Here is a 20,558-nt window from a genome sequence, read left to right as displayed (position 1 = left end):
AAGACAAAGAGGGGATTGTGGGTCTTGTCTTTCCCCCAGCATGTCAGTGCAAGACAACTTATTCATTGCCAGGATGGTAGGACACTTAGCCCAAGGTACTAGGTACTATAATGTCTTAATAGCAAAATAATAGTAGCCAACTCGCTCACCAATGTAGCTCTACATATTTACATGCCAGCTGACAGATATAATAACAGCTTGAATCAGTCTAGCTCGCTTGTCATCATATAATAACACTTCCAAATGGTTAGAACAAGCGTAATGTTGAGTTGATACTCTGTCAGGTTACAGAGGCCGATACATCTCAACATAAACACATAACGAAAAATATCATTGAATATGTGTCAAACAATTGCTCTGCCGTATCAAACATCAGAGCATACTTCACTGTTAGTCGAACCACTTCAGAAGCCCTCATCAAACATCACATGGTGCCAACGAAACTTAATTCCCAACTATTTGACAATCCTAGTCCTCGAACAGGGACACTCAAGCTTCTTCAACATCTAGATTTGCTCTCCCCAAGCTTCTCTTGAACTTGAGGTGAATCGCACAAGTCTACAAAGGTCGAGAGAGGTCTGCCATGTGACTCGATTGGGAGACTTAGTGCCTCCAATTAGTACAAGCGCCAGGGGTGCTGGAAGGTCACTTCGGGCGCTAGACGCCGAAAACTCCGGGTCCAGATCGGGCAAGATCCTGGCTGAGGCTAGGTGTTCCCTCCATTTGGTGACGTTGATCCGAAAAGGGATATCATCAAGCTATTGGAATTCATGGTTCATCATCGTCGCTCCTCAGATTTGTAAGCCTGAGAGAGCATCTCTCAGCAAACTCCAACTTGTTTCAATTGCCAGTGGCCAGTTGACATGATATTCGTTGCATCTGACCTCTAATCTTCGCTCATTAGCCACCTCTTAACCACGCTCCCTTGTCAACCATTTACTTTTATCGCATTGCATCGCATCGCATCCCCGCCATGAAGCTCTCCAACCTTTGGTTCCACGCCCTCGTGGCAGCGGCTCTGTTTGCAACAACCGCTTTCGCCGAACATACCAGCAACTGGGCTGTTCTGGTCTGCACATCGCGGTTCTGGTTCAACTACCGCCACCTCGCCAATGTCCTCTCCATGTACCGAACCGTTAAGCGTCTCGGTATTCCCGACTCCCAGATCATCCTCATGCTTCCCGATGACATGGCTTGCAATCCCCGCAATGCCTTCCCTGGAACCGTCTACAGCAACTCCGATCGCGCCGTTGATCTCTACGGTGACAACATTGAGGTGGACTACCGTGGCTATGAGGTCACTGTCGAGAACTTTATTCGCCTCTTGACTGATCGCGTTGGCGCCGAGATGCCTCGAAGTAAGCGCCTCCTTACCGATGATCGAAGCAACATTCTGGTGTACATGACGGGCCACGGTGGAAATGAGTTTCTCAAGTTTCAGGATGCTGAGGAGATTGGCGCATTCGATCTCGCCAACGCCTTTGAGGAGATGTGGGAGAAGAAGAGGTGAGTCCTAGTCTCAATATCCCTGCTAATCTGATGCTAACGTTTCCTTCAGATACCATGAGATACTCTTCATGATCGACACTTGCCAGGCGAACACCATGTACAGCAGACTATACTCTCCCAACATTATCGCCACAGGTTCCTCCAAGCTCGACCAATCATCTTATTCGCACCACGCTGACAACGACGTCGGAGTCGCTGTCATTGATCGATATACATACTACAACCTGGAATTTCTCGAGAACAACGTCAAGGACCTTAACAGTCAAAAGACAGTCGGCGAACTGTTTGACAGCTACGATTACAGCAAGATCCACTCCCATGCAGGCGTGCGATACGATCTATTCCCCGGTGGTGAAGAAAACGCCCGTAGCCGCCTTATCACAGACTTCTTCGGCAATATCCAGAACGTCGAGGTCGATCGCAGCGGAAACCTGACCCTTGAGGAGGATCTCCTGGCGCTCAGCAAGAAGATTGCTGTATTGCAACAAAAGGAGGCAGAGGCTAGCAAGAAAGAAGCCGGAGAGAAGGTCTCTGCACAGGCACCCGCCAGTGTCCCAACTGGATCTGTCAGAAAGATACAAAAGCCAAAGGCTTTGACAGATGATAACTGGTGGACCAAGAAGGTCGTTGGCGCAACGGCACTTGCAGGCTGCGGTCTTTTATGGGCCTTGGGGTCCTTCCTCGAGGGTTAAATATCGTAATCGAATGAGTTTATAATGACTACTATATACTTATGGCATGAGAAACAGGGAGAATGGCGTCTTCAAAAAGGAACGGCGTATTTATGCTTTCATATTAATAACATAAATTGGATAATCTGAAAAGCCAGCATCTGATGAAGTTTGTCTCTATTAATTATCTATTTAAAACCGTATCAATCACCTATGAGATGGTGCAGTCAGGTACTAAGGCATTTAGACGTCGGCACCAGTTTCTGGTGAAGATATTCTAGATGCCTTAGTCAGCAGCGTTGGTGTTAAACATTTCGCACGTACCTTGGTACCTTGGAACAGAATCTCAGTTTTGCGTTGTCGCAACCCAGCATTTTCGCAGTCACGTATTTTCGGTATTGACAGGAGTTTCTTTTTCTTTTCTTTCTGTCGGTCACGAACTTTCCTAGTCAGAATTCTTAACAGCAGTCAGCATGGAGAAATCAAAGGTAAGACAAATAACAATACCTTACTCAGAATACTCCTCTACGGAGAAACATCTGGTTGTCGACATGCTGAAAGGAAAATGGATGAATATTTACATATACTTCTGAATGAGAGACTGAATAAAACTACATACTGACCACTCAAAATATTTAGACAAGGCCTCTCAAAACCATCCATCTCAAGTCGCGTCCACTTACAACACACGCCCTTGCATGGTCTTGCGATGCTGAGCTTGCGGTCTCAACAGATGACACAATTTATATATTCTTACCAGAATACCCCAGGAGCGGGGGTCCAGATGATGCAATGGAAGATGAAGAATTACCAAGCCAGTACACGCTTTCCTACCGCGCCTCAGGCTTGATCCGCCCAGATCCAACAATCAACGCTCAGCTTTGTTCCTTTTCAGGCATCAGAGTGGCAGGGCCACCAGCAAATGATGAGAACTGGTTTCCCGGTGTAGGGAGCGGCCTAGTAACGGGCTCAGGTGCTGCCATCTGCCAGATTGTGAGATTGGAATGGTCACCAAACGGACTTGGATGCAATCTCCGGCCCATCCTGACGGCGCTTTCTACAAGTGGATGCATCTATGCAATCGGAGAACACATTGACCGGCAATCTGCCATGATTGCAGGCATGCGAACTAGGAGTTTCAAGGCGTGGAAGACACTTTGGGGTCTCGGGGCTCAACTTCCACTGCCGGATACTAATCAGGAGGATGGTTACCGAAATATGAATGAGCGGATACAGTCTTTCTCGTGGGCCAAGGAGATCGATATAGGCAGGTGCTTATTGGCATACTGCAATGATATGGAAGAGGTTGCTGTCATGACAGTGCAACTCTTCTCTCGGCAAAAAGAGATCGATCCTGCTAGCGAAGAGGCTATCTGGGACATCCGGGAAGTCAGTCGATTCGATGGAAAAGGTCGACACACCAAAGAAGATGTAAGCTATCATAGAGCTGTCTGGGAAAGATTCTAACCCGGAATAGGCCGTGGATATTACAGATCCAGATTATGTTCCACACGGAAGCGCCTTTTCTCTGAAATGGAGTCCTTGGTTCTGGGGTGATGGTAAACGTACAGCTATACTCGCGTATCTAGCCAAGAACCATGTCGGATTCCGGAGAGTCACTATCATAGGTAACTGGGAAAGGGGCCAATCTCCGCAGATTGAAGTCGATAGCACAGACACAACAGCTATCTGCATGTTTCTTTCTACCGACGCATACGTGGAGTGGCAGGATCAGGTACAATGCTTCTGATGTCAAAGAATTCCATTACTAACTTGACTCTAGATCGTTTACAATGGTGATAAACCTACAGCTCGAGGTGTAATCACCACACCTTTCAATGTAACGCCGTTTCAGGTTTCATTTGTGGCCGAGCCTGAGGTGCCACCTGAACCTCATTATACTTGGGAGTGCTCAACGACATACCCCAAGGAGAGCGAAGTGCTCTCGTCAAACCCTATCACGGGTAAGTTTTCAAGAAGCACTGACGACTGTAGCTAATAATATCTTAGGATTGATGATTCATGATCAGGGTTATGCAACGGAAGGGTCCGTTCCAAACTATTCTATAGTCAGGTTATCAGCGACTATGCGCAACCAAGACTGGTTCCAAACAAATCTCCCTAACGAAGAGGCCTCTGTACCCAAATGGGCGGCAAGAATCCGACGACAGACAACAAGACTCGTACCCAGGGCGATTGCCCTAGAGGGTATAGACTCTGACTCGGATGACTCAGAAGACGATATGATGGAGGAGGATACATCACAGCTGCAGGTCCCAGAAGCGAGGTACCGCATCTGGGGTCTGGCGCATTCACCTGGTGGAGGGACAACGGCAGTACTTGTGTCACGCTACAGCACTATCCACCCAGAAAGAAGAGCGTTATGCAAGCTGATGTTCTCACGAAGAGATGAAGAGCGCGATGAGGCATCTGGTACAGTTGCACCAACAAGACAACTGACAACTGAAGGGCAAGTCTGGGAATGGATGTATGGGAACGGGCCCGATGTGTTTGGAGCTACTTCCACGAGCAAGTTCTCACCAGAACTACATGACACGCCTCTCAGGGAGCAGTTCAAAGATATTGCAGTGCGCCAAAACTGTGTTTTCTGTGATGCAGCGCTGCGTTTGGAGGAGGATGAAGCCAAGTGCGAGAATGGACATGTGTTTGGTAAGTTGAGCATCCAACTCTCCCCTAGAATTATCCTCCTAACGATCTTGAATAGCCCGTTGCGCCTCAACGGGTCTTGCCATCATGGCTCCAGATATATCGAGAATATGCGCCGTGTGTGAGCTACGATGCCTCAAAGTTACAGAGTTGACTCGCGTCGCTATCGAGAATTTTGGGCCGGGGATAAGGATAGAATCTTCTGGTGAAGTTTGCGGTGGGTGTGGAGGCAAGTTTGTGGCCTAGACACAAAAAAGCAGTGGTTTTGGGAGTGGACATCGTACCCTGATAAGGTCTAAATTTACGTTACATTCCTGCTTCATGGTATTCTTTGCATCGCTGCACTTCATACCATGTGAGTATACTCTTTAACTTACTGAAACAAATAACTACTTCTGATACGCTTGCTGTGTAGCAGTATGTAGGCAAGAGGGATACCATGCTGGAAATTCCAATGTTGAAAGTCGGTATCGATCAGTATGCCTAGATATATTCACTTTCTGATTCCAGATAATGAGCATCCGTGAAGGTCAAGTTATTGTCCTGCTATATTTGGCTTCGCATAATCATATTTATCCCGTCTTTTGCGCTCAGTCAACCCATCAGCATACAGCCAGATGGAACTGCTACCTGGCCGGTTATACCCATATCTGGACCGATCAAACACAGTTTCTTTCCTCAAAGTGACGAAAACTTGATTATATATTTCCTTAAGGAAACCTTGGCATACTCTACTTCTTACTACCTATATAGGTTTCCATCCTTTCTTTGCTCTTCCGTTCTCCTCCTTTGAACCAAAGAGTCCCTGAGCCTATTATAGTTATCAAATATTCAGATTTGATCATACCAAGCAATACTTAAAAAGGACAAGGTTGAATGATTGACGTTCATGCAAAGTCCACGTGCGGCGGGATCAGCCCCACACGATCGCGGAAAGTCACATGCAAAGTCCAGCACCTTAAAAAGTCGACGCCAGAACGACATGACGAAAATCAGAGAATAAAGGCTGCAGCATGGAAACAAAACAAAGGTTTATATGTATAACCTACTCTGAGATTTCAATCCCCTCAGGATGAAATGCCTAGTAACTATGCAAAATCACCAATACAGCTGACTGAGATAGTATGCCGGGTTTTAAACTATTCTTAAACCAAGCTGTGGAGTTTCGACAACCTGGTTGTGTTGTATCTTGTAAATACCCCAGTTGTAACACATCCCCCGTTGGCTTCTACATGCCAATACGCCTAGCACAGTTAAGTTTTTGACTTGTCGGTCTGAAACAAAAGCATGGTGTAATATGAAAGGTGAGTGGCAGTCACATCATAAATATCCTTGGGTTGGCCACCTCGTGTGATGGATGAGAAATGTTAGACATAGTCCCAAGCAATCAAAGCTCAATTCATTGCAAACAAGACGACCAAATTACGCAACTACTTAATCAGTGTTTCCAGCTCCTCCTGTTAGTAAGCACCTAACTCTGAGCCTCTAATGTATAGCTGATGTGTCTCCCTAATACGGCTCCTTGATATTACCGTCATGGAACCAGAGGAGCCCGTGGTACAGGGTAGTGATATGTGGCATGTAAGTTTAGGTTTTGCTGAAGACAATGGTAGCTGCAGAGTATATGCCGAGCAAGTATTGGCGTTGAACATGTGAGAATAAGGTTGCTTCTTTAACTTTACCTATTGTGACTGATAAAGTCAGTATTAGACTTTGAAAATCGTAAATCACCACGAAGTGATGTAAGTGACAGGGGCGAGTGGGTATAAACAGTATTTGGGCGCATTGCGGAGCATTCGAGCTGTATCCGTAATTCGATACTGTTTCCATAGAACAATACAGGTCAAATGATAAACGGGTTTCCCTCATGGCCTAACGGTAAAATAGTTTGGCTGTCAAGAGTACAATAAACAAAACTAGTAGAATAAGTGAAAAGACACTATCAAGATATGACATTCGCATAACCTGAACTCCTTGCTTGAGTGTTCAGCTAAGAGCAACCAATACTCAGGCAGGTACGACGACTAGCCCCACACAGCCACATCTCTGTCGTCCAAGACGTGCTCCAGGTTTCATTTTCATTTCCAATCCTGGAGCCAACTGAACCGCGTCTGTACACAAGTGACCAGCCCAGCCTCCCAATCCCACTCCCGCTGCCACTCTCACGCCCACGACTCACGCCCATATTTGACCTGACGTTTCCAGACCAGACCCGTCATTCGTTCACCGAATCGAACCTGACAGATTGATTGGACCCCATCCGTGTTCCATCAACAGCCAACTACAAGCCTGTCCTCGCTCACACACGCGTGTCCGATCCCTCCCACTCCCACTATACGCTGGCTGCTGTCCGCCGCTGTTACAGCATCCATACGTAGCATAGCATAGCATACTTTAGCCCAGCCCAGCCCAGCCCATCAAGCGCTGCCGCCTGAAGCGCTACACTGACGCCTTTGACGCCCGTCATGTACTCCGCCGGCTACAACTTTGGCAACAATGCTGCTCCCTCTTTCAACAACCCTGCCCCACAGCAGCAATCTGGAGCTCAGCCAGCCGCTCAACAGATGATGTATAACCAGCAGCAGCAGTTCGCCGGTATGGCTCCGCAGGGAGGCTTTAATCCTGGCGCGAATCCTCAAATGATGGCTGGTGGTCCTGGAGGTATGATGCCCAACGCAGGCATGCAACATATGGCTGCCAATAGTCAAAGTAGGTCCAATCTCTATATTCGCACGCGACACTCGACCAAGCCCTTGAGCACGCGCTTGTCGTGAAGACTGTATTCGACGCCAGAAGCCTTTTGACGATGTCGGGGCAATTGCGCGACTGGCAGAAAGCGCGGCGCAAACCATAACCTGACGCGACGCAACGCTATTTATCACTTCCATCTTCAGTGGCTGACATGTTGTGCACAGTGGCAGGATTTCAGCAGCAATTCTCCGGTAACCCGTACGGCCAAGTCGTTCCCTCCTCGGTCGCTCCTCAAAGCTTCACGCCAAACTATATGATGGGTGGAGGCATGCAAGGCTTTCCGATGAACCAGGGCGGTATGCCCCAACAACCCCATATGATGCAGCGAATGCAACAGCAACAGCAACAGCAACAGCAACAACAACAACAGCAACAGCAACAGCAACAGCAACAGGCACAAGCGCAGGCACAAGCGCAGGCACAAGCGCAGGCACAAGCGCAGGCACAGGCACAGGCACAGGCACAGGCGCAACAGCAGCAGCAGCAGCAGCAGCAGCAGCAAGCTGCTAACGCCGCTGGTATGGGCCAGGTCTCTACTCCGCAGAGACCCCCAAGCGCAGCACAAGGGACACCAAACAATGCCTTGCCATCTCAACAGGGCCAATTCCCGACTCCCCAGCAGCCACCGCAGAGTCAAACTCCCACAAACCACCAGCAACAGCAGCAACAACGACAACAGTCGCAACCTCCACAACTACAGCAGCAACAGCCCCAGCAACCGCAGGGGCAAATGCAGGGACAGGTCCAGCAACAACAACCGCCTTCGGCTTTAACAACACCTCAGACTCCAACTTTCTCAAACCAGGGGCAAGCCGTGAATGGCAGCTCATCAGCCGCTGTACCACTAAGTCCTGGAACAGAATCCCGCGACAAGGAACGTTTTGCTTTGTTATTGGACATCAACCATGAACTTCTGTACGAATCGATTCAAATCCAGGAGACGCAAAAGAAGTTGAAGAAAGAAAGCGCTGCGGCTGGAATTCCGGGAGACAACAAGCCGTCAGAGGAGGAAGCGCAGCTACAGCATGATTATCTTCAGTAAGCCTTTTCATTTGAAGTTTTGTTAAATGACTAACAGTACTCCTTAGATGTATGAGGCGATTGCAGGCAAACTTATCTTATATGGCGGCACTTGCAGACCGAAAGCCCGAGGTTAAAGTTCCACCTTGCCCAGCATATCTCAACGCACCACCCCTAAATCTTTCTGCCAAACTCCGGCCTCCAGAAATTGAAGGCATAGAGAACAATATCGACCCAGTGGCAGACCGCGAAGAGCGAAACAATAGTATTAAGGACCTCTACTCGAGATTACAAGCCGCCTTTCCCGGGTTCGATCCTAAGAAAGAGCCCGTTTTCCGTGCGAACGCACAGGGTGGACAAAAGCCTGGCAACATGATGGGAAGCCAGGCCAGTCCCACAGCTCAAAGGACACCAAAGATGACCAATATGGGGGCACCTCCAATGCCATAGCTGGACATGGCCAGATTGATTTTAAAAAAAGATAGCAAGGTGTACATTGATGGGTTATAGACATTTCAGACAGGAGTACTTCCCCTTCGCTGGTTGGGTTGTTGTGTTTCATTCTTCAAAGAATAGCATTTGCATATTGTTTCAGTATAATGAATGTTACTGGCTTGGTTTGAAAAGCTTGAAGGATATGGAACTCGGGTGGAATTTAACTGCAAGAACAGCGTTGCCTGAGAAGCGTTTGCACAATGATGAGCTTGTATCTGTCTGACGGTGGTGATTTCATTTGCATATCAAAGGACTTTATGAAGGAACTAATGGACGGTTATTAAAATTATTATATTGAAGGTATTTCCTCGATGGTCCAGTTTGAAATACCAATTGTACATTGTGAACAACAGTCGTACAACTTTGTCCAGTCCGATGAATCTTATCAGTCGTGAACGTTAACACCATTATCGTATAGGGGCCGGTACATCAGTTTCTGGCTCTTCAGTTTTTGATTGAAGGCTCTTCCAACAGTGATATCTCTTTTTACATTATACGACATGGCCATGTGTTCGCGTGGCACGAGCCTCATCTCATGCCCACAAGCTAACTTGACTACATACATACATGGGCCCAGTAAGTAGAAAACTTGACTTAAACTTTGGGGTACAAAAACCAATGGACCCAAGAACTAGCCTAGAATGACAAACTACGTAATAAAACTGACTGAAATTTCATCCCTGAGACTCTGCAGTCAAGTTTTTCAATGCATCTGAACGACTCGGGTGAAACTAAGATTCAAAGTGGACTGGAAGCCAGGCTAGTTAGCCCAATGACAGCACAGTTGAAGTAAAAAAATCTTTTTTTTCTCTCTCACGCTGTGGAGGTGGATGATGAGTGGAGTTTTTTTTTTAGTTTTTTTTTATTTTAAATTTTAGCCTGTGATACGGCGCGGCTTTTTCTCACTGCCGCCCTGGGCTCGAGCTCTTGATGGGATCTTGGGGGTGGTTGGTTGCCGATATTTCCAAGATTTTACAGCGCGCAGATTAGGTTTTAACAGTGAAAATGAACAGAACCCTGTCAACGCACTCTTTTTGTAGCTTCCGGAACGGTTCGCTGTGTGCTGCATGCATGACAATGTCAGACATGGCTTTGTCTCGGTACCACAGACCTTGTCATGACAACTTCATGCCTCGATCAGAGACGATTCTTCCGTTACCGGAGCCATATCAAGCCTCCCCGCCACCTGCCAGCTTGTGCTCTTCCATGGCCATCTTGTCGGAGCGGCTTAACCCTGACCGCTGATCTAATAAACCCACTCTCGAGGCTCAAAGTCCAACCATCTCTCATGGTCGATCACTCATGATGAAAGGCTGTTGCGCAGCTTGTGGAGAGGCTTGTGAGGTTCGGCCAAGGCATGGCGGGGCATTTTAGTGTCCCTGCAGGTATTAATGGGATGCTATAATTGGACGCCATTAGGGAACTGCTGCTGAATTGGCCAATCAAACGTCTCATAAACCCACAGCGGGGAGCACCTTGTAAGACAGTCAAGCCAAGCGATAAAAAAAAAAGTTTCCCAGGGCCGCTTTCGTCAAGAACCTCTTCTTCTTCCTCCTCCTCCTCCCCAAACCCTCGCTCTTCCAGCATCCTCTTCTTCCGCAACTCTTTGCTGAGGCTAATGATTGCGAGGTAGCTTCTGACCTTATCAGGGTAGCTCTGAAAACGAGTTAACTTGCCGGCCCGTCGCTCGCAATCTCCCTGTCCTCCCGCGGCGACCCCTCCACGACGTTTCGTGCCCCGCGTTTATCTGGGTCTTGGTTGATATCATCATCCAGCACAGAAGCTCTTTCTCTCTTTTTTGTTTCAGTTTTATATCACAAACAATACAATGGCTTTGGTTCCTCAACCTCCCGCCTCTGCTCGTCAGTTTGGCGCCGAGGACGATGGCCTCGTCTGCCTCGAGCTTGAGGATGGCTCCACCTTCCAAGGTTACAGCTTTGGTGCCCAGAAGAGCATTGCTGGAGAGCTGGTCTTCCAAACAGGCATGGTGGGCTATCCCGAGTCTGTGACAGATCCCTCATACCGAGGTCAAATCCTCGTTATCACTTTCCCCCTCGTCGGAAACTATGGTGTTCCCTCGCGCGAGGCCATGGATGAGCTCCTGGGCGACCTGCCTGCTCACTTTGAGTCTAACCAGATCCACATTGCCGGTCTCGTCACAGCTTCATATGCTGGCGAGGACTTCTCTCACTTCCTTGCCACATCTTCTCTCGGCACATGGCTCAAGGAGCAGGGTGTTCCTGCCATGTACGGCGTCGACACCCGTGCCTTGACCAAGAAGATCCGTGAGAAGGGTAGCATGCTTGGAAAGATGCGCCTTGAGATGCGCGGCGTTACCAACGGCGCTGTCACCAGCCAAGTCGATGGTGCCTTGGCTGCTCTCCCTCTCGACCACTTTGAGCAGGTCGAATGGGTCAACCCCAACAACAAGAACTTGGTGCAAGAAGGTGAGTCCTCTAGCGTTTCGTACTTGGAGACGCATGCTCATTATTTATGTAGTGTCCATTAAGGAGCCTAAGCTCTACAAGCCACCTCAATCGGTCGCCCGTAAGCACCCGTCAGGGCGTACTATCCGTGTTCTGTGCCTCGATGTCGGTATGAAGTTCAACCAGCTGAGGTGCTTCCTCAAGCGTGGTGTCGAAGTCCTTGTCTGCCCCTGGGACTACGATATTGCCAGCGCCATTGACGAATTCGATGGTCTCTTCCTCTCCAACGGTCCCGGTGACCCCGCCGTCCTCGAGAACACCGTCAAGAACATCGCTTCCGTCCTCGAGAAGAACGAGATCCCCGTCTTTGGTATCTGCTTGGGTCACCAGCTCCTCGCCCGTGCTGCTGGTGCCACCACCAAGAAGATGAAGTTCGGTAACCGAGGCCACAACATTCCTTGCACCAGCATGGTCACTGGCAAGTGTCACATCACTTCTCAGAACCACGGTTTCGCCGTCGATACCGACAGCCTGACCAACGGCTGGAAGGAGCTTTTCGTCAACGCCAACGACGGCAGCAACGAGGGTATCTACCACACTGAGAAGCCTTACTTCAGTGTGCAGTTCCACCCCGAGAGCACTCCCGGTCCTCGCGACACCGAGTTCCTCTTCGATGTTTTCATCAACACCATGGCCAACTGCGCCGAGAAGCCTGAGCTCCTCAAGACCCCCGTCCACTTCCCTGGCGGCACCATTGAGGAGAACGAGGCTCTCCACCCTCGCGTCTCGGTCCGCAAGGTCCTTGTTCTCGGCAGTGGTGGTCTCAGCATTGGTCAGGCTGGTGAGTTTGATTACTCTGGTAGCCAGGCCATCAAGGCCTTGAAGGAGGAGGGCATCTACACCGTCCTCATCAACCCCAACATCGCCACTATCCAGACCTCCAAGGGTTTGGCCGACAAGGTTTACTTCCTTCCTGTCAACGCCGACTTCGTCCGCAAGGTCATCCAGTACGAGCGTCCCGATGCCATCTATGTCACCTTTGGTGGACAGACTGCCCTCCAGGTCGGTATCCAGCTCAAGGACGAGTTCGAGTCCCTCGGTGTCAAGGTCCTTGGTACCCCCATTGACACTATCATCACCACCGAGGATCGTGAGCTCTTTGCCCGCAGCATGGACTCCATCGGCGAGAAGTGCGCCAAGTCGGCTTCTGCCAACAACATTGACGAGGCTATGCACGCCGTCAAGGACATTGGTTTCCCCGTCATCGTGCGTGCCGCCTATGCCCTCGGTGGGCTCGGCAGTGGTTTCGCCAACAACGAGGATGAGCTCATGGAGCTCTGCAACAAGGCTTTCGCCGCCAGTCCCCAAGTTCTTATTGAGCGCAGTATGAAGGGCTGGAAGGAGATCGAGTACGAGGTTGTCCGTGATGCTCAGGACAACTGTATCACCGTTTGTAACATGGAGAACTTCGATCCCCTCGGTATCCATACTGGTGACTCTATCGTTGTCGCCCCCTCCCAGACTTTGTCCGATGAGGACTACAACATGCTGCGAACAACAGCCGTCAATGTCATTCGCCACCTCGGCGTCGTCGGAGAATGCAACATTCAGTATGCCCTGAACCCCTTCTCCCGCGAGTACTGCATTATCGAGGTCAATGCCCGTCTGTCCCGATCTTCAGCTCTCGCCTCCAAGGCCACCGGTTACCCTCTGGCCTTTATCGCTGCCAAGCTTGGTCTCAACATTCCTCTCAAGGAGATCAAGAACTCAGTCACCAAGTCCACCTGTGCCTGCTTCGAACCCTCGCTCGATTACTGCGTGGTCAAGATGCCCCGATGGGATCTCAAGAAGTTCACTCGTGTGTCTACCCAGCTTGGTTCTTCTATGAAGAGTGTTGGTGAGGTCATGAGCATCGGTCGATCATTCGAGGAAGCCATCCAGAAGGCGATCCGTGCCATCGACCCCCACAATCTGGGCTTCAACGACACCGAGGCCCTCATGAGCATTGAGGACGAGCTCCAGACCCCCTCTGACCAACGTCTGTTTGCCATTGCCAACGCCATGCACGAAGGATACACCGTCGACAAGATCTGGGAGCTTACCAAGATCGACAAGTGGTTCCTCACCAAGCTCAAGGGTCTCAGCGACTTCTCCAAGCGCATGACCGGCTACAGCACCACCGACATCACCTCCAGCCCCTCCATCCTCCTCCAGGCCAAGCGTCTCGGCTTCAGCGATCGTCAGCTCGCCAAGTTCTGGAGCTCCAACGAGATTGCCGTCCGTCGCTTGCGTCTCGAGGCCGGCATCCAGCCCTTCGTCAAGCAAATCGATACCGTCGCCGCAGAGTTCCCTGCCTTCACAAACTACCTCTACATGACCTACAACGCCTCCGAGCATGACGTCAGCTTCGACGACCACGGTGTCATGGTCCTCGGCTCCGGTGTCTACCGCATCGGTTCATCCGTCGAATTCGACTGGTGTTCAGTCAGAGCCATCAGAACACTCCGCGCTTCAGGATTTAAGACTATAATGGTCAATTTTAATCCGGAGACCGTCAGCACCGACTACGATGAAGCAGATAAGCTGTACTTTGAGAACATTCTTCTTGAGACTGTTCTTGATATTTATCAGCTGGAGAACTCGAGTGGCATTTTGGGTGCTATGGGTGGACAGACACCTAACAATATTGCATTGGCTCTGCACCGTGCTGGTGTCAAGGTGCTTGGTACTTCTCCTGAGATGATTGACAATGCGGAGAACCGATACAAGTTCTCTCGTATGTTGGATCGTATTGAGGTTGATCAGCCTACTTGGAAGGAGCTTACAAGCTTCAGTGAGGCTCAGGACTTCTGTAACGCGGTTTCGTACCCTGTTCTGGTTCGACCTTCTTATGTTCTTTCTGGTGCTGCTATGAACACGGTTTACTCTGAGAAGGATTTGAAGAACTACTTGGACCAGGCTGTTGAGGTTTCTCGAGACCACCCTGTCGTTATTACCAAGTACATTGAGAACGCTAAGGAGATTGAGATGGACGCTGTTGCTAAGGACGGTAAGGTTATTGGTCACTTCGTCTCTGAGCACGTCGAGAACGCTGGTGTTCACTCTGGTGATGCTACCCTTATCCTGCCTCCTCAGGATTTGGAGGCTACCACTATCCAGCGTATTGAGGAGGCCACTCGCAAGATTGGTGCCGCTCTCAACGTCACTGGTCCTTTCAACATTCAGTTCATTGCCAAGGACAACGACATCAAGGTTATTGAGTGTAACGTTCGTGCTTCGCGTTCGTTCCCCTTCGTGTCCAAGGTTATGGGTGTTGATCTGATTGAGATGGCTACCAAGGCTATCATGGGCCAGCCTTTCCAGGCTTACCCTCCTACTGATCTTGCCCCCAACTGTGTTGGTGTTAAGGTGCCTCAGTTCAGTTTCTCCCGTCTTTCTGGCGCTGATCCTGTTCTGGGTGTTGAGATGGCCTCTACTGGTGAGGTTGCTTGTTTCGGTGTTGACAAGAACGAGGCCTACCTCAAGGCTTTGATGTCTACTGGCTTCAAGATCCCCAAGAAGAACATTCTCCTGTCTATTGGTTCTTACAAGGACAAGCGTGAGATGCTTCCTTCTGTGCAGAAGCTTGAGAAGCTTGGTTACAAGCTGTTTGCTACTTCCGGTACCGCCGATTTCCTCCAGGAGCATGGCGTTCAGTGCCAGTACCTTGAGGTTCTTGGCAAGGAGGAGGACCGTAGCTCCGAGTTCTCGCTCACCCAGCATTTGGCAAAGAACACCATCGATCTGTACATCAACTTGCCTTCCAACAACAAGTACCGCCGTCCTGCCAACTACATGAGTAAGGGATACCAGACTCGTCGTATGGCTGTTGATTACCAGATTCCTCTTGTCACCAACGTCAAGAACGCCAAGATCCTCGTCGAGGCCATTGCCCGCCACTTTGAGCTGGAGGTTTCCAAGCGCGATTACCAGACCAGCCACCGAACCATTGTTCTGCCTGGTCTTATCAACATCGCTGCTTTCGTTCCTGGTATTGCTTCTGCCAACAGCGACGACATTCAGACCGTTACCCAGGCGTCCATCTCTGCCGGTTTCAGCATGATCCGAGTTATGCCTCTGGGTGTCGATGGTGCCATCACTGATGCCCTCACTCTCAACACTGCTCAGCAGAACAGCCGACGAGGTGGCTACTGCGATTACAACTTCTCTGTCGCTGCTACTTCAGACAACGCTGACCAGATCAGCCATGTTACTGGCGAGGTTGGATCTCTCTTCATTCCTTTCAACCACCTCTCTGGCAACATCAGTAAGGTCGCTGCTGTCACTGCTCACTTCGACTCTTGGCCTAACCACAAGCCAATTGTCACTGATGCCAAGCTGACCGATCTGGCCTCCATTCTTTTGCTCGCCAGCCTTCACAACCGTCGCATCCACGTCACTTCGGTTACCAACAAGGACGATATCAAGCTGATCGCTCTCAGCAAGGCTAAGGGTCTACAGGTTACTTGCGATGTTTCCATCTACTCGCTTTACCTCTCTCGCGACGAGTACCCCGAGTGCGAGCGTCTTCCTACCGCTGTTGACCAGAAGGCTCTTTGGGCGCACTTGTCCACCATCGATGTCTTCTCCATTGGCAGTCTCCCTTACCGCCTGGCCACTTCTCTCGGCCACAAGGGTGATCCTCACATGGGTATCTACGATGCTCTGCCTCTTCTCCTGACCTCTGTTGCTGAGGGTCGCCTTACTGTCGATGACATCAAGGACCGTCTCTACACCAACCCCATGGAGATCTTTGAGCTCCACGAGCAGTCTGGAACTACCATTGAGGCCGAGATTGACCGCCCTTACAACTTGGCTCCTGGCAACTTCTGGTCTCCTTTTGAGGGCCGTGTCATGCGCGGCTCTGTTCAGCGAGTCACTTTCCAGAACACCACCGTCTGCCTCGACGGTGAGGTCCTGAAGGTCTCGCCTCAGGGCAAGGACATGTCTTCACACATTGCTCCTCCTATGTCGCCTCCCACCAAGCCTACCACCTCAATTGCCCAGGCCACAGACTCCCCACGAGACCGTCGCCTTTCTATGCTGGCCAACTTCCAGCCTCTGAACCGCCTTCGTGGTGTGGATTCTGATGCTGCCCCTGTTGGTGAGCTCGCCCCTGGTCTGCAGCCCCAGCCTATGGTCAGCTCCTCGCTCCAGCAGCTTCTGGCTCGACCTTCGTCGTTCAAGAACACTCACGTTCTGTCCGTCAAGGCCTACAGCCGAGCTGATCTCCATCTGCTCTTCACTGTTGCACAGGAGATGCGTCTTGGTGTTCAGCGTGAGGGTGTCTTGAACATCCTCCGAGGTCGCCTGTTGACCACGCTCTTCTACGAGCCTTCTACTCGCACCTCGGCGTCGTTCGATGCTGCTATGCAGCGTCTTGGTGGCCGCACCATCGCCATCTCCACCTCTCACTCTTCCGTCAAGAAGGGTGAGACTCTCCAGGACACCCTCCGCACTCTGGCTTGCTACGGTGATGCTGTTGTCCTCCGCCATCCCGAGGAGTCTAGCGTCCACGTTGCCGAGAAGTACAGCCCTGTCCCTGTCATCAACGGTGGCAACGGCAGCAAGGAGCACCCCACCCAGGCCTTCCTCGATCTCTTCACCATCCGTGAGGAGTTGGGTACCGTCCAGGGCTTGACCATCACCTTCCTTGGTGACCTTCTCTACGGCCGACCTGTGCACTCTCTTGTGTACCTGCTCCGACACTACCAAGTCCAGGTCCAACTTGTTGCTCCCAAGTCCTTGGCTCTGCCCCCCAAGGTCCGAGAGCAGCTCGTCGCTTCCGGCCAACTTCTCTGCGAGTCTGAGACTCTTACTCCTGAGATCCTGGCCCGCAGTGACGTCTTGTACTGCACACGTGTGCAGCGGGAGCGTTTCCCCACTGAGGAGGAGTATCAGCAAGTCAAGAACTCTTACCGTGTGGACAACGCTTCGCTCAAGCATGCCAAGAGCTCTTGCATTGTCATGCACCCCCTTCCTCGCAACGAAGAAGTTGCTGAGGAGGTTGACTTTGACCAGAGGGCCGCGTACTTCCGACAGGTAAGCATGCCTCCCAAGTTTTACCAATCATATTTGCTAACAAGTTACTCAGATGCGCTATGGCCTCTACTGCCGCATGGCTTTGTTGGCGCTGGTTATGGCTGATTCGTAAATTATGTGATGGATGGGTTTGGAAAAGTTTCATGACAGGGTTTCTCTGTTTCTTTTGGGTTGGGAATTTGTAATATTTGCTTTTTGAAAGCCGGATAGAAAATTGCGTGCGTTAGCAAGCATTCCGGATTATGACCGTGAACGATCATTGATGTTATAGAATGTGTAAACGCGACTCACGTCGTTGCGTATGAGTTATGTACGTTATGTATATTATATGTATGTACGTCGTATACGTATCGTATACGTTTATTTAATGTTATTACTTAATTACTTTATCTGTGCGTTCCGTCTGTTCTGTGTCGTGTATTGTGTTTGTTTGTGTTTTGTCTGTTTGGTGTTTTTACTATATCAAGGAGTAGCTATTTGCTTATAGTCTTTCATGATGGCTATTGCCGGGTTATCATCCTTGCGTGAATAAGACTTGTTGGTCACTTCTTGCATCTTCTTTCTGTTCCTGCATGTTCAAATGTCACCCTACAAAAAGGTTCAAGACAGGCCTTCGAAGATGTCATGACTCCACTGCGTACTACACAGTACGTACCTTTTTCCCTCTTAAACATCCCATCTCATCATATGCCTCAGAGGTCATTTGTGAGTCAACCTAATCCTATCGCATGATCTTTCACAGCGAACAGATTCATATATAAATCAATCAATGCGTCTTCTGACACTAAACACCAGCGTTAGATTCTTTTCCACTGCAAAAATGGCTCTTCATTCAGCAGATACCTCGAAGCTCATCTGTATGTAACAGTATTCTTACCCCTCCTACGTGACCATGACTATCATGACTCTGCTTCACTTCTACTCTCGGCTAACATTTCATAGTTGCCCCTGCGGGTCATCAAGCTACAGGCCAGGCAGAGCAGTTCACAAAGGGCACTCTTGTACGCTCTCAGCTTAACTCGGAATCTCCCATCCCCCAGTTCCATTCTTGGTTCTCGCGTGCCCAGGAAAACGATTCTGGTGTCGAACACCCAGAGACATGCACCCTATCCACTGCCTCTCTTCCTTCGGGTCGCATCTCATCTCGCACTGTCTATCTCAAGGAGCTCGATAACCGAGGATTCGTCATCTACACCAACCTCGGCACCTCACGCAAGTCGGCAGACATAGCGTCCAACCCGCGCGTGGCAATGCTCTTCTTCTGGGAAGCTCTGCAGCGCCAGGTTCACGTTGAGGGACGTGTGGAGAGAATCTCAAAGGAGGAGAGTCAGAAGTACTACGACACGCGTGCGAGGGGGAGCAGGATCGGTGCGTGGGCCAGCAAACAGAGTCAAGTACTCGAGCCGCAGGGTGAAGATGACGATGGACGCAAACAGCTGGAGGGGTGGGTGAAGGACGTTGAGCAGCGATTTGAAGGGCAGGAGAAGATTCCCGTACCTGACTTCTGGGGCGGTTTGAGGGTTATTCCCGACAGGATTGAGTTTTGGCAGGGGAGGGAGAGCAGACTTCACGATCGGTTTGTGTATGAGAAGGAGGAGGGAGCCGAGTCGGAAGAGTGGAAGTTGAAAAGATTGAGTCCTTGACGTAGTGATATATCGGAGTGTTCAGTCATTACCAAAGTCACTGGGAGAAATAATGAAATGATTCATTTAATAACCGAAAGTTCATCCTTCGTCGCAAGAGCCTAAAATTAGTATCTGAGGAGCGGCACCAATTCAGTCATACACCACGGATATCTACATCTTGCTTCGACGATAACACAGAATAGATTAGATATAATCACAAAGCCGGCATCAATTGCCGGACCATCAATCCTTGGCATAATCTAGTGATTTATCGAAATCATATCACGAGCTTTTGGCTACGGTGAACCTTGAATGAGACATGGGCAGCAAGGAGGTGGATACTGGCGAGGAATGTTGGCACCATATCGCCTGATATTTGACATTGGAACGTGCGCCAAGAGCGGGAGACGGAACCGAGTATGCCATTTATAGAACATTACAATATGTATTGATCGACTAGAATATACGGAAAGGGGTATGTGTACTTCTAGCCTCCATGGTTGCTATACCCATCCATCCAGGCCCGCGCCAATGAAAACGGCCAATGCCAATAACCTGTTCCTTGATAATAGAAACTTAAATGTCCGTAGAATGCTATTTTCACCCTATAATCCCTCCCGATTAGGGTGTGAAAAGAATAAAAAAACAGGGACAGATTCCCAAAACGACACAATAGATAGGATGCGTATGCATATCACGCCGGATCAAGTCCAAATCCACAAACAATCGCTAAATGAGTTGGTATCCACGGTAACGCCTCGTTAATGCCCAAAGTCAGAAAACGCCCTTCTTCCTTTTTTTCAATTATCTTGTGCCTGGTAATGGTTGAAGTAGTCGTTGCAGAGCCCCGATGGTTGCGGGGTAGTCGCGTGATTGACCTCGGCTGTTGGAGTATCGACTGGAGTGAGTGAGAGACCTAGTCCCAAGACTGCTGAGCCTGAGCCGAGAGTCTTTGAACGAGAGTGACTCGGCATGTAGTGGCTGATGTTTGCTCCATCGTCGCTCTCCTCATCGCTATCCATGGGCATGTACTCATTGAGCTCCCAGTCAGGCTGCTGCTGGGCAGCGAGTTGCATGTCGACCATGGCATCCGTCAGGCAATCATCCTCGCAAAGGGGCATGATGCGGTAGTTGAGGTTCTCCATGATGCATCGCTCAGTGGCATTGAGCTGCTGGTGAGACCACATGCCACGTCCCCACACCTTGCAGTAATACTGAGAAGCATCCTGAGGATCCTCTGTGAATTTGGAAACAATGACGAGAGCTGCTAGGATGATGAATCGATTCCACCACATGGAGCTCAGCGCTGAGAT

General features: G+C 49.9%; 6 protein-coding genes across 6 annotated transcripts; 5 read left to right on the top strand and 1 right to left on the bottom strand.

Annotated features, from left to right (window-relative positions):
• Positions 1–973: 973 nt before the first annotated feature.
• On the top strand, positions 974–2,201 carry FGSG_09635 (GPI-anchor transamidase precursor; the record flags this gene model as incomplete). Its single annotated transcript, XM_011329771.1, has 2 exons — positions 974–1,506; positions 1,559–2,201. 2 exons carry the CDS (start codon positions 974–976, stop codon positions 2,199–2,201), a joined length of 1,176 nt encoding a protein of 391 aa, XP_011328073.1.
• Positions 2,202–2,653: 452 nt separating this feature from the next.
• FGSG_09636 (uncharacterized protein) lies at positions 2,654–5,093 on the top strand (the record flags this gene model as incomplete). The annotated part of the gene is made up of 6 exons (XM_011329770.1): positions 2,654–2,668; positions 2,820–3,611; positions 3,658–3,915; positions 3,964–4,144; positions 4,191–4,850; positions 4,906–5,093. The coding sequence occupies 6 exons, from the start codon at positions 2,654–2,656 to the stop codon at positions 5,091–5,093; spliced, it is 2,094 nt and encodes a 697-aa protein (XP_011328072.1).
• Positions 5,094–7,312: 2,219 nt separating this feature from the next.
• Positions 7,313–9,068, top strand: FGSG_09637 (uncharacterized protein; the record flags this gene model as incomplete). The annotated part of the gene is made up of 3 exons (XM_011329769.1): positions 7,313–7,556; positions 7,763–8,636; positions 8,687–9,068. The coding sequence occupies 3 exons, from the start codon at positions 7,313–7,315 to the stop codon at positions 9,066–9,068; spliced, it is 1,500 nt and encodes a 499-aa protein (XP_011328071.1).
• A 1,873-nt stretch (positions 9,069–10,941) lies between these two features.
• Positions 10,942–17,732, top strand: FGSG_09638 (uncharacterized protein; the record flags this gene model as incomplete). The annotated part of the gene is made up of 3 exons (XM_011329768.1): positions 10,942–11,560; positions 11,613–17,620; positions 17,673–17,732. The coding sequence occupies 3 exons, from the start codon at positions 10,942–10,944 to the stop codon at positions 17,730–17,732; spliced, it is 6,687 nt and encodes a 2,228-aa protein (XP_011328070.1).
• A 708-nt stretch (positions 17,733–18,440) lies between these two features.
• On the top strand, positions 18,441–19,278 carry FGSG_09639 (pyridoxamine 5'-phosphate oxidase; the record flags this gene model as incomplete). Its single annotated transcript, XM_011329767.1, has 2 exons — positions 18,441–18,477; positions 18,563–19,278. 2 exons carry the CDS (start codon positions 18,441–18,443, stop codon positions 19,261–19,263), a joined length of 738 nt encoding a protein of 245 aa, XP_011328069.1. The 3' UTR covers positions 19,264–19,278.
• A 767-nt stretch (positions 19,279–20,045) lies between these two features.
• FGSG_13615 (uncharacterized protein) lies at positions 20,046–20,540 on the bottom strand (the record flags this gene model as incomplete). Its single annotated transcript, XM_011329766.1, has 1 exon — positions 20,046–20,540. One exon carries the CDS (start codon positions 20,538–20,540, stop codon positions 20,046–20,048), a length of 495 nt encoding a protein of 164 aa, XP_011328068.1.
• Between the last annotated feature and the right edge of the window lie 18 nt (positions 20,541–20,558).

This window comes from Fusarium graminearum, chromosome 4 (assembly GCF_000240135.3).
Source record: "Fusarium graminearum PH-1 chromosome 4, whole genome shotgun sequence".
NCBI lineage: Eukaryota > Fungi > Ascomycota > Sordariomycetes > Hypocreales > Nectriaceae > Fusarium > Fusarium graminearum.
Note: the sequence above shows the minus strand (reverse complement) of the source record. Positions and strands in the feature narration are given on the sequence as shown.